Source organism: Symphalangus syndactylus, chromosome 6 (assembly GCF_028878055.3).
Source record: "Symphalangus syndactylus isolate Jambi chromosome 6, NHGRI_mSymSyn1-v2.1_pri, whole genome shotgun sequence".
NCBI lineage: Eukaryota > Metazoa > Chordata > Mammalia > Primates > Hylobatidae > Symphalangus > Symphalangus syndactylus.
Genome location: NC_072428.2, coordinates 114,390,925 through 114,404,500, shown reverse-complemented (window position 1 = coordinate 114,404,500; position 13,576 = coordinate 114,390,925). Strand labels below are relative to the sequence as shown.

At 40.5% G+C, this 13,576-nt stretch overlaps 1 protein-coding gene and 1 pseudogene across 1 annotated transcript; both read right to left on the bottom strand.

Annotated features, from left to right (window-relative positions):
* Positions 1–1,446: 1,446 nt before the first annotated feature.
* On the bottom strand, positions 1,447–2,314 carry LOC129484024 (small ribosomal subunit protein uS5-like; annotated as a pseudogene).
* Positions 2,315–5,410: 3,096 nt separating this feature from the next.
* Positions 5,411–6,743, bottom strand: SSU72L6 (SSU72 like 6). The gene has a single exon (XM_055281430.1). It carries the CDS (start codon positions 6,687–6,689, stop codon positions 6,105–6,107), a length of 585 nt encoding a protein of 194 aa, XP_055137405.1. The 5' UTR covers positions 6,690–6,743; the 3' UTR covers positions 5,411–6,104.
* Positions 6,744–13,576: the final 6,833 nt, after the last annotated feature.

The window sequence follows — 13,576 nt, the reverse complement described above, 5'->3', positions numbered from 1 at the left end:
ACCTCCAGGTTATATAGCTAGTTAGAGTGAGATAGGTGTAAAAACACAGGAAAGCTAATATTATATTCTTCCATGCTATGGGAATGACCCCAATCTTTTCCCTTTTTCCTTTCCTGATAACCTTTTCCCCCTTCCCATTACCCTTTTATTAATGCCTTCCCACCACTCACTAAACTCTGTGCCCATAAATAAGAGACAAGAAGGATATACATTAAAGATGAACCCTGATCATCTCTGGGAGGTAGGTTAACCCCTGATTTTTATTTTTGCCTTTCTTAATTCCTGACATTTTCTAAGTTATGGAAAAAAAATGTGGCAGATGAGCTCATTGCTCTGGCAAATATTTACTCTATTTTCCCTACCTCCATGGAAAAGCATACATCCTGGCCCCACCCCATAGGAGCTGGGCTTGGCCTGGTAACTTGCTTTGTCCAGACGAATGCGGGAAGAAATGACTCTGCCAGCCTCAAAACAAGGCCTTAAGGAGTGTCTCTCATTTATAGCCATCCACCCAGGAGCTCCTGACCTGTCAGGAATAGATGCCTCATATAACTAAAGTCCTCCAGCCTGGTCCCACCCACAGATTGTATGCAGAACAGAGATACCCCAGTCTACCTGCAGACATGTGAAAAAGAAAGACATGCTCATTGTTCTATTTTGGGGTTGGGTTTTGAAAGGTAATACAGTAACACAATATGTGCCTATTGCATTTAAACTCTCTTTTATTATCATACATCATATAAATTCATTTTCCTCCCCAAATGATAAACTTACGGACTGCCCCTCATAGTACTTATGAGTTCTTAACTGTTAGCATTGCTTATTAAACTCCAATATATTTGTCCTGTGAGCAGCTACTTCATTAATATCTGTTTGATTTTACAAGTAAATTTGATGTTGATGCAATGAAGAGCTAGAGCTGGAGCTCATTTCCTGAAGCACTTGCATTCTGCACTTTACCTCTGCACAGTGTTTTCCTTACCCCATATGGAGAAAGCTGGCTGTGCAACTCCTTTCCTGTCTTCACTTAAAACAGCCAGGGATTGCCAGAGGAAAGCCTGCTGACTGCAAACAGTGAGGTGAGATTTCAACTTTCCAGCAGTTAGATGTGCTTGTTTAATAACCTTGCACACCATGGCACTGTCTTTCAATGTGCCTCCATTAGGAGTAAAATATAGGCTTTTATTTTTTTAGTCTGCTTTTGTTATTTATAAAACCTTGGAGACTTATCATTTCTCTAACTAGCATAAGGTAGTCATTTTCCTAAGTGAGGCACAATCAAGGTCAGCCTCTCTTTTGTAAAACTAAGGCTATGATAGTTTGGGAAATGAGAATCAAGCTGTAACTAAAGGATTGGTTGGTTGTTTTCCCCTTTATTCATTTTCCTGACCTATTTATTTATTTATTTTCAGGCCTAATTCACTTTATTTTTCTTGTATAAAACCCCTATGTTGTAGCCACAGCTGGAGCCTGGGTCCTCTGCACGTAGACTGTGGTGTGGGTCTTGACGAGGTGGTCAGTGAATTCCTGATAGGGAGACTTGGTGAATACAGTCTCCTTCCAGAGGTCGGGTGTCAGGTAGCTGTAGGTCTTAGAGATGGCATCAAAGATGGCCTTGGCGAAGTTGCCCAGGGTGGCAGTGCAGCCCCTGGCTGAGGCGTAGCAGTCATCGATACCAGCCATCATGAGCAGCTTCTTGAGCACAGGCGCCAAGACGATGCCAGTGCCCCTGGACACGGGGTTGAGGTGCACGAGCACGGAGCCGTCTGTCACCTTGCAAAGGACAGTGTGGGGCTTGCCAATCTTGTTCCCCCAGTAGCCTCTGCGCACGGGGACAATGGAGAGTTTGGCCAGAATGATGGCCCCGAGAATGGCCGTGGCCACCTCCTTGGAGCACTTAACACCCAGACCGACGTGGCTATTGTAGTCCCCAATGGCAACAAACGCCTTGAACCTGGTGCGCTGGCCGGCGCGGGTCAGCTTCTGCACCGGCATAATCTTCAAAACCTCGTGCTTGAGAGAGGCCCCAGGAAAAAGTCAATGATCTCAGATTCCTTGATGGGCAGGGAGAAGAGATAGGTCTCCTCCAGGGACTTGATCTTCATGTCCTTGACCAGGCGGCCCAGTGTGGTGACGGGCATCCACTCCTTATCCTCCGCCTTGCCTCCGCTAGCTCCGCGGCCTCGGCCAGGTCCACGGCCGCGACCCCGGCCCTGGATGCTACTGACGAAACCTCCCCAGAAGTCACCGCTGTTGCCCATCCCACGGTCCCCGGGGCCCCGGACCCCGCCGCTGCACCGGTGTCATCCGCCATTTGGTGTTTTCTCGGAGAAGAACTTCCTGGCCTATTTATACAAGTAGGTTCATAAAAACAATAGAGATACCCCTCAGGAATTTGAATTAACCTAAGAAGACATCTACAGCTTTAGATACCAGGAATCAATTTGACTGATACAGAGGCTGGAGCTAATAAAGGATTGCTGGTTGCTAACAAATGTATTCCTAACAAAACAGGCAGACTGGGCTGTGTTGACATCTAAGGTTTAAGCTCTTAGCTATTAGTCTCACTATGACTGGTTATTTTCACAAAGCACCCTTAAAAACCATTTATTACTGAGAAGAGCCCATGATAAAGCTTCTAAGACGTTGCCTTCTGTTATTTAAAGAGGAGCCACTTAGCACTGGCTGTTGATTAGAAGACACTTAAGTGAAAAATATCCTTTCTTCAGAGGGAGTCTATGCTTTTAATCATCTCATCTGGTAAACAGTCTTGACGTAGTTAAAAGGTGTTTTTACCTCATCTACAATTGTTCTAATAATATATGTATGTATTGTTATACTACTTGCAAGATGTTACTAGACCTTAATCATTAGTGGGCAAAAGTCTAGAGAGATGAAAAATAGTGAATACATATTAAAGGTGAAATTAATGACCATTTTTAAAATTCTATTACTTATTTTTGACAGAAGTAACTTTTTCAAAAGAAAATAACATTAATGAAACCTTTCAGATTTGACCTTTTAGTGGCAGTAAAATTGAGTACATAAATTCTATTAATGGTAATGGCTGCTTCCCAGCAAAACCTCTCTGATATTGTGGAAACTGGTGTTACTCAGGATTTTCAGAATCACCCTCTGTAAAGAACTTTTGAAAATGGGTTAAATCAGTGAAGTCAGTTGACTGAGATGATCCATTATCAAGCTACAACAACAAAATAAGTTAAAAACAATGATGATGCTTGGTCCTATTATTTTGTGCTCTTGAATGTAAAATAACTACTAAATAAGATAATTAGTTTCCAACATTGAAGGCATTTTTTTCAATAGATATCCAACACTGATACTGTGGAAACTGCTGTTACTCAGGATTTTCAGAATCACTCTCTGTAAAGGACTTTGGAAAATGGGTTAAATCAGTGAAGTCAGTTAATTGAGATGATCAATTATCAAGCTACAACAACAAAATAAGTTAAAAACAGTGATGATGCTTGGTCCTATTATTTTATGCTCTTGAATGTAAAATAACTACCAAATAAGATAGTTTCTAACATCGAAGACATTTTTTTCAGTAGGTATCCAACACAGTGCCTGACAAAGAATACTCCCTTCGCCAAGTTTTTGTAAACTAAATTGATTATACTTCTTTAATTTTTCTAATTAGTTGTTAGAGGAGCCATTAATTTTCCTTCTGATGTCATTCCGTTTTTTTACCCTATAATTATTTTCTTGAATTTCTAATTTGGGAGAAGACAGCATCAGCTAAAAATAAAAAGGAATGCCTAATAATTAGTGAGAAACGTTCACTATTTAATATTTACCTAACTACCTAATATTTAGATATGTGGTGAGGAAAGTTCACTACTATTCAGTGAGAAAAATTCAATTAAATTCAATTAAAGTTTGACTTGGGGTGAGAAGACGTGCATGGAAAGGGGCTGGCAAGCAGAATCGCAGCCGAAAGTGTTTTCCTGGATGGAAATTTCTGCCAGCTGGAAAGAGGTACAGTGATCAAAGGCTCTGTCTCTCTTTTTTTTTTTCTTTTCTTTTTTTTTTTTTTTTTTTTGAGGCAAAGTCTTGCTCTGTCGCCCAGGCTGGAGTTCAGTGGCGCGATCTCGGCTCACTGCAAGCTCTGCCTCCTGGGTTCATGCCATTCTCCTGCCTCAGCCTCCCGAGTAGCTGGGACTACAGTCGCCCGCCACCACGTCCAGCTATTTTTTATTTTTTTTTGTATTTTTAGTAGAGACGAGGTTTCACCGTGTTAGCCAAGATGGTCTCGAGCTCCTGACCTCGTGATCCACCCGTCTTGGCTTCCCAAAGTGCTGGGATTACAGGCGTGAGCCACCGCGCCTGGCCAAGGCTCAGTCTCCAGACACATTCTGCCCTTGGTAGGCTGCGATGTTGGGCATGTTATTTAAACTTTAAGTTTCAGATTCTCTGAGCTACCTAACTCAGAGAGATTTTGTGGAAATAAACTAAATAACATTTATGAGGTGTTTAATAAAAGGCCCAAAATGGAGTAGTAATGTTTGTCTTTCTAGTTTCTAGGGAAAGTTCAGAAGTTAACTTTAGAAACCAAGTATTGAGCATCTGGAATGCAAAATTTAATCCAAGGCCATAAAAAATGCCATCTGGCCGGGCATGGTAGCTCACGCCTGTAATCCCAGAACTTTGGGAGGCCAAGGCAGGCAGATCACTTGCGGTCAGGAGTTTGAGACCAGGCTGGCCAACATGGCGAAACCCCGTCTCTACCAAAAATACAAAAAAATTTGACGGGTGTGGTGGCACGCACCTGTAATCCCAGCTAATTGAGAGGCTGAGGCAGAAGAATCACTTGAACCCGAGTGGCAGAGGCTGCAGCGAGCCTAGATCATGTCACTGTGCTCCAGCCTGGGCGACAGAGTGAGACTCTGTCTCAAAAAGAGAAAAAAAAAAAAAAAAAGAAAAGAAAAACAAGAAATGCCATCCTTCGATTCTGCTGTTCAACTCACTGGAATGGATCTGTCACTGGTCAGACCCAATAGAGGGTATATAGAGAGCCTTGAGTTGACAGGGACTAAGAGAGTGTTGGGCCATGGAGGGCATGGCCAGGCCTAGGAGACTTACTGAGAGGTTCTACTGGCTATGAAAATGACATAGCTAATAAGTGGACAAAATACTTTGCCTAACTTTGGTTTTCTCCCTGTACCTAGCATGATGCATCTATACATTCTTCTTGGTTAACGAATCTGTCAGTTGACGAACCATCTCCTATCACACTGGTGTCAGGGTTTTAAGAGCTTCCCTCTACTATATCCAAGTTAGTTTTAATGATATTAAAATCTCTGCCGTCCAGGGAGGGGAACCGGGGTAGAGGCAGATGTACAGAACTGCTGTGGTGTTCTTTGCAGATCCTGGGAACAGGATTTCTTTCTTTTTTTTTTATTTAAATTTTTTATTTCATTTAATTTGATGACCTATTATTTGAGTAGATAATTCCAAACTTTACAATGATATGTAGTTCATTATCCAACTTGGATTTTACCTATTAAAGTGAGCATTAGTAAAAAAGATATAATCTATATGTAAAAACATTTATCTGTTCAAACATGTAATATTATACTCTTATTAAAGAAGAACATTTAAGTTAATATACCACACTCCAGTGGTCTCAACTAACTTAAAAAATTTAAAAATTAAAAAAAATACCACTGAAATTGAGAAAAGGAAGTTTATTTAAAAGGTGTTTATCTATACAATGTTATTTATCTGCTGAATACCCTTAAATCATTTTTCCAGCAGTCCATTATCAGCTCGGTTTGCTCATCTGGAAAATGCAGTCATGGTGGGATAGCTTCCTTGTAGAATGACATAAGCATTAAATTAGTTATTCTACGTAATGCACCTAGAACAATGCCAAGCATTTTTCAGTGCTTTTAAAACTGTTAGTCCTTCTCATTTCCCATAAAATATTTTCTTGGTAATAGTCTCTTTCCAGGTGATATGTACAAAAGTAATACAAACATCACTCAGTGGAAGGTCTTTGCAGATGCTTCTCACAATAAATCTGGACTAAAGTCCCATGCCTAAGTTCCTACTGAGGAAGAGGACAAAGCCAGCCCAGATCTTCAGTAGAAGCAGACGGTGTGAAGAAAGCTTTTTCCTGCCTTCTCCTCCATTTGCAACAGCAGCTCCCCCAGACTGTCTTCCATGTCGTCGGACTGCTGCAGACACTGGCAAATCTCACAGATGAGGAAAGCTCCCAGGGTGGCATCTTCCAGCGTATCTTTGATGTCCATGTTGATCACGTGCACAGGCTGCAAGGTCTGCTGTTCTCTGGAACACAGATCTTCCACCACTGTGTCATAGACACGCTCCTCACAGGTGAAGATGACATCAAAGAAATCAGTGCACTCCTGAAATCTTTCTGGGCCGGGCTTGATTCTCTCATTTCTTTCCAAGATGTGTAAGATTCCATTGTGGGTGTAGCATTCTCTATCTTTCCTGAGGAGGTCATTGTACATCTCCTTATATGTTGTTGCAAAATCGTAAACTACAGGACAATCAGGTCTTGGTCCTGGTAGCCTCACACGAGATTCAGTTCCAAAAGACCGGACACTTAGCCCTTTTCTCCTGAGGATGCTGTGGGCCTCCATGCTCCTGTTGATGTTGCTCACACACACCACAGCCACCCTGAGTGGGGAGGAGAGCATGATGGCGGCCACTGGGAACCAGAGAGACACAGGCACCTCAGCTGCTGCAGAGACTCTGAGCCAACGAGACGACCACCTATACCTGGGTCTTCCAAATGAGCTAATGTGGAGGCACAGGAGGCAGGTTTATATTGAGTCACCTTAATTAGTGGGTGGAGACTTCATGACTTCTGGATTGATTAGGTTGTGATAATGGACTCCTAACTCATCACAAGAACAATCAAGATGATTAAATTACCTAAAGCAGTAACTCTCAACAAAGGTGGCACCACCCAGTCCGGATTCATTTAAAATCTGGAGTTTGCTCTGGTGGTTCTCCTAGTGAATGGGGGCTGCTATTAAGAATGGCCAAGACAATTAAGCCCCCTGCAAGCATGTCATAGGACTCTCCAGTGACCTTCAGACATGAAATTGGATGATAAACATGCTAACAATTTCCAAGGCTGTACCCTATTTAATTATAAATTACAAGTATTGTTGCTTGTTTTAATTTTCATAATGTTCGAGAAATGCAATTGCATAAATCACAGGACCATTGTGTATAGTTTTGTCCATAAATTCACAAAATTTTTCACCAATAAAAAAAAATTCCCATTCTGAACAACATATCTGCTTACGGTATTTTAAGAGTTATTCAACACGGCATTTTCTGCATTTGATATTACTGAAATCATAATGATTCTTCAGGGAATGCAGGAATTGATGCAATCCTCTGCCTCCAAGTACAGCTGTGTTTGAGCTTTTCTGTACTTAAATGCAATGTTTAGAATTTTTTTAGTAGTTGTATAATTTATTAAGAAAATAAAAGAGATTTTAAAATTATGAATCGGGTTTCAAAAAATAAGATAATCATGTCACTTTATAATCAACCACTTTTGGATTGATTAGATTATGATAATGGACTGCTAGCTAATTACAAGAACAATCAAAATGATTAAATTCCTAATTCAGTAACTCTCCACAAAGGTGGCCCCACCCAGTCAGGATTGATTTATAGGTGAGCTCTGTTGGCTGTCACTCACTGATTTACTAAACATGGGTAAATAATCTTTTTTTTTTTTTTTTTTTGAAGAGTCTTGCTGTGTCACCTAGGCTGGAGTGCAGTGGCACAATATCGACTCACTGCAACTTCTACCTCCCAGGTTCAAGGGATTCTCCTGCCTCAGCCTCTCAAGTAGCTGAAGACTACAGGCACACAGCATAGCTGAAGATTACAGGCACACGGCACCACACCTGGTTAATGTTTGCATTTTTAGTAGAGATGGGGTTTCACCATGTTGGTCAGGCTGGTCTTGAACTTCTGACCTCAAGTGATCTGCCCGCCTCAGCCTCCCAAAGTGCTGAGATTACTGGTATGAGCCACCTCATCTGGCCCAATTTTACTTGTTTTTATTAATCTTTCTTAAATATGTGTATAGCTCACATGTATTTCAATATAAATCAGATCAGGGACATCACTTTTGTCCTTGGTGCAGGTACAAAATCTATCTATAAAGCAACATACTGTATTTTTCTATGTCCCTCTTAAGGTGATTTTTTTTAATTTTATTAATATTATACTTTAAGTTTTAGGGTACATGCGCACAATGTGCAGGTTTGTTACATATGTATACATGTGCCATGTATGTGGGTGTGCTGCACCCATTAACTCGTCATTTAACATTAGGTATATCTCCTAATGCTTTCCCTCCCCCCTACCCCAACCCCACAACAGTCCCCGGAGTGTGATATTCCCCTTCCTGTGTCCATGTGTTCTCATTGTTCAATTCCCACCTATGAGTGAGAACATGCGGTGTTTGGTATTTTGTCCTTGCAATAGTTTGCTGAGAATGATGGTTTCCAGTTTCATCCATGTCCCTACAAAGGACATGAACTCATCATTTTTTATGGCTGCATAATATTCCGTGGTGTTCATGTGCCACGTTTTCTTAATCCAGTCTATCATTGTTGGACATTTGGGTTGGTTCCAAGTCTTTGCTATTGTGAATAGTGCCACAATAAGCATACGTGTGCATGTGTCTTTATAGCAGCATGATTTATAATCCTTTGGGTATATACCCAGTAATGGGATGGCTGGGTAATGGGATGGTTGCAAAAATTTTCTCCCATTCTGTAGGCTGCCTGTTCACTCTGGTGGTAGTTTCTTTTGCTGTGCAGAGCTCTTTAGCTCTGGGTCAAATGGTATTTCTAGTTCTAGATCCCTGAGGAATCACCACACCGACTTCCACAATGGTTGAACTAGTTTACAGTCCCACCAACGGTGTAAAAGTGTTCCTATTTCTCCACATCCTCTCCAGCACCTGTTGTTTCCTGACTTTTTAATGATGGCCATTCTAACTGGTGTGAGATGGTATCTCATTGTGGTTTTGATTTGCATTTCTCTGATGGCCAGTGATGATGAGCATTTTTTCATGTGTCTTTTGGCTGCATAAATGTCTTCTTTTGAGAAGTGTCTGTTCATATCGTTCGCCCACTTTTTGATGGGGTTGTTTTTTTCTTGTAAATTTGTTTGAGTTCATTGTAGATTCTGAATATTAGCCCTTTGTCAGATGAGTAGGTTGCAAAAATTTTCTCCCATTCTGTAGGCTGCCTGATCACTCTGGTGGTAGTTTCTTTTGCTGTGCAGAAGCTCTTTAGTTTAATTAGATTCCATTTGTCAATGTTGGCTTTTGTTGCCATTGCTTTTGGTGTTTTAGACATGAAGTCCTTGCCCATGCCTATGTCCTGAATGATACTGCCTAGGTTTTCTTCTAGGGTTTTTATGGTTTTAGGGCTAAGTCTTTAATCCATCTCGAATTAATTTTTGTATAAGGTATAAGGAAGGGATCCAGTTTCAGCTTTCTACATATGACTAGCCAGTTTTCCCAGCACCATTTATTAAATAGGGAATCCTTTCCCCATTTCTTGTTTTTGTCAGGTTTGTAAAAGATCAGATAGTTGTAGATACACAACATTATTTCTGAGGGCTCTGTTCTGTTCCATTGGTCTCTATATATGTGTGTGTATATATATATATATATATATATTTTTTTTTTGAGACAGAGTCTCACTCTGTCACCCAGGCTGGAGTGCAGTGGTGCGATCTCGGCTCACTGTAACCTCTGCTTCCCAGGTTCAAGTGATTTTCGTGCCTCAGCCGGCCTCCTGAGTAGCTGGGATTACAGGCATGCACCACCATGTCCAACTAATTTTTGTATTTTTAGTAGAGTCGGGGTTTCGTCATGTTGGCCAGGCTGGTTTTGAACTCCTGACCTCAGTTGATCCACCTGCCTTGGCCTCCCAAAGTGCTGGGATTACAGGCATGAGCCACCATGCCTGGCCCAAGATTTCATTTTTAAGGTAGTATGCATATACTATGTTTCTAAAAAAACAGTGGATAGAATTAGTTAAGAGAATAATTTTACAGAGGTAAAATGGGGCTTTGACATGTTAAGAGCTTCACTTAAGCCATTCCATAAGTCTGTCAACATTTACCAAGAACTTTCATGTATAAGACTTTGAACTACAGTGGAAAGAAGGTATAGATCAAGGGATATAGAATTCAGAATCTGTTCCAAGGAATGTCAAATGTAAATATAATGATAGAAAAAAGTATCTAGTCATTATGTTTTCCTAGTTCTCTTTTAATAATTATGACCTTCAATTTTTTATGAGTTATTCTATATTGCTGTCATAGTCTAACTAGGTGACTGCATTATTAGTCCTTTTCACTGCTTCCTGTGAGCAGCATTTGGTATTAAAGAAGATGGAAATTTCAGGAAAGCAATGAGGTGTTTTTGAGGAGGACCAAGAGTGGAGAGACAGATAGGTAGTAGCATAAGATGTAATAAGATGCAGTAGTGGTATAGCACATGAAGGAAGGTCCAGTTGGTTCGAGCTAATTCCAACTCTGATATGAGGCAAAGTGTTTTCTTCACAACTCCAATTGCATCTAAGTTGCCCATATTTTTAGCTCTCTGCCAGGATCTTAAAAATGTCAGGGTACTTGACTGGTACATTGTCTGTAGGCAGTGGTTCAGTGAAACTCATGCTCTAGGACAGTTCAAGTGTTAAATCCCTTACACACCGCCTACCACCCACACTCTGCCCTGATCCTTGAAAGAGAAGATTCTGATTCCCCTCCACTCTTCCAGGAACCTAGTTGTTCCACTGCTTTTTCGTTTTGAGTCATACACAGCAACCTCCGTCTCACTACACACACACCCCATCCACAACACACACATTCTATGCAACTCCCTTTCCATTCCCATCTTGTCTAATATTTGGAAAATAAAAAACTCATTATCTGTACATATATCCATATCTTTTCTGAGTGTTCTTTTTATTCATCTGCTTGGTATGGGGAGTGATGTCTTTGAGATCCTTGTGAACAAGTAGTAGATGGAGGAAATACATTGAAGACATGCAGAATAAAGTGTAGATATATTTTTGCAACATAAAGTTAAACTATGAAATTTTTCCACACCAACTTGTTTTCATTTCACTTTTATATATTACCTATCAAACTTCTCCCTGTATCTGTCTCTCTCTCTCTCTCCCTCCTCCTGCTCTCCACATCATGGTGACTGTCAATAACTGGGAAAGCAGGATGACACAATCTATAGCACACAGGCTTTCTCACCTGGTTGATGGCCAGCAGCTTTCTCATTTGTCTGTCTCTGCCTAGAGCTCCACATTCTCCATACTGTAGGCTGGATGTTTCTCTAAATCCATCAGGTTATTTCCTGCTTAAAATCTTGCAACATTCTCATCAAAGCTGGAGGAATAGAAAACAAATTTACTCTCCTCTGTAATATAATAACATAAGAAATAGAAAAAATATATATAAAACAACAACTTTTCAGGATACTGAACATTAGGGAAAACAAACAAACAAACAAAAACCCCAAACCAGAAACCTGTAAGAGATGGGAAACTAATGAGGTGAGTCCTACAATTAACCCAGTTTTACTGACTTAAAAGTGCTTCCAGGTTTCAGTGTAGAAAGGGAGAACCTAAGTGCATCTCAGCAGAATCCTTGTGTTAAGGAGACAAAGCTGTGAGTCTGGGGAGAACACAGCGGCTAGCATACACAAGACATACCAGGAAGTAGACAGCACAGAGAAAGAACTCTAGAGATACGTAGAGTACCCTCTGCTGTGAATATTCAGCTGAGTACTGATCAGCACATGCTTCTGAAGAAACTACTAGAGGCAAAGGAAAGAGCTACTTGAAAAGGTGAGTGAGAAAGGTAGTTAGAGCTCACATGGGGCTGGGAATAGTATGTATTTCCACCAGGCAGACTGAAAAAACTCATAACTCACAGAGCCTGGGGTAGAGTAATCCAGAAGGGTCTTCTTTAATACTGGTGAATAATGAGCCCTAGACTGAACTCTGCTCTAAGCAAGCTCAACAAATGATAAAAGCAAGAACAAAATGAATTTAACCACAACCCAAACAAGGCTCAAAAATACGTGTAAAGATACTCAAATATCCTGCACCCAACAAAATCAAATCCATAATTCCTGATGTATAATTTAAAATTACCAAACATACAAAGAGGCAAGAAAACATCATCCATAATAAGGAGAAAAATTAATCACTTGAAATGGAAATAGAATTGACACCCACATTAAAATGACCACATGAGGATATTAGGAAGGTAATTATAACAACATTTCATATGCTCAGGAAGCTAGGGGGAAGAATGGGTATGTTAAGCATAGACATATAAGATACAAGACCCAAATAGAACTCTAGAGATGAAAATTACAATGTCTGAGATGAAAACCACACTGGATGGGATTAATGGCAGAATACACATTAAAGAAGAAAAGGTTAGGATATATGAAGACATAGCAATGAAAATCACCCAAAATGAAACACAGAAAAAAAAGGAAATCAAAAAGAATGAAGGCTTCAGTTAGTTCTATAAGGACTCTTGAAGCTAGAACTTCCACTCCTTATGCTAGGGCTCATTATTTGTCTTATATTCCATTGTTCACGTAAGTGCTGTATTATAGCTGTGGATAAAAGTACTAATGTCTTTGTCATACAGACCTTGGGATCCCAGCCACGTACCACGAATACATACAAACAACAGCAAAACAGTTTTCTTCCTCTCACTCTGGGGATAACCCCTATCCCAAATATGCCCTTTGTCAGCAGGAAGAAGTTAGAGCAACCATCTGCCTTTCCCTATCAACATAGCTCACAACTAAGGATCAAAGTGTACTGAAACCCAAGGAGGGACTGAAACTGCCTTTGCAAAGATTATGACAGTGAAAGAAATCTGACATGGTTGACTCCATCTTGTTTCTAACCTCCAAAATGTCCTTAGTCATTCCTTGATGTAGGCAAAGCTAACTTTGGGAAGAATTTAGTTTACAGTTTAATCTTAAAGCAAAAATGATGATAGCCCTTTCTAAAACTAAACCACTTTTGTAAATCTAATGAAAGGCCACCAGGTTAGGATTATGAGAAGGGCCTGAATTCTGCTAAGATGTAGGCATAGTTAAATGATAACCAACTGTTGTTGTAGAGGTCACAAGATTTGTGACTTCCCCAATTACTCTTGTAGATAACATCACTACGGTAAAACCTAAGATTGGCCTTTTGAGATGTCTTTTCAGACTTTTGCATTTCTGGAATGCAAAGACTGGCTAACTTCATCTGGACTAGTGACACAAAACTCAACTGGTTTTGTGGTCCCCCCCCCAGAGGTGAACTCAGTATAGGAAGACCATATTCCACACTCCTATGATGCTATCCCCAACCAATCAGCAGCACTTATTTCCTAGTACGCTGATCAAAAAACTATCCTTGAAAAACCCTAACCTCTGAGCCACTGGGGAGACTGATTTGAGTAATAACTCTCTATCATGTAGTGTGGCTGGCCTTATGCCAAT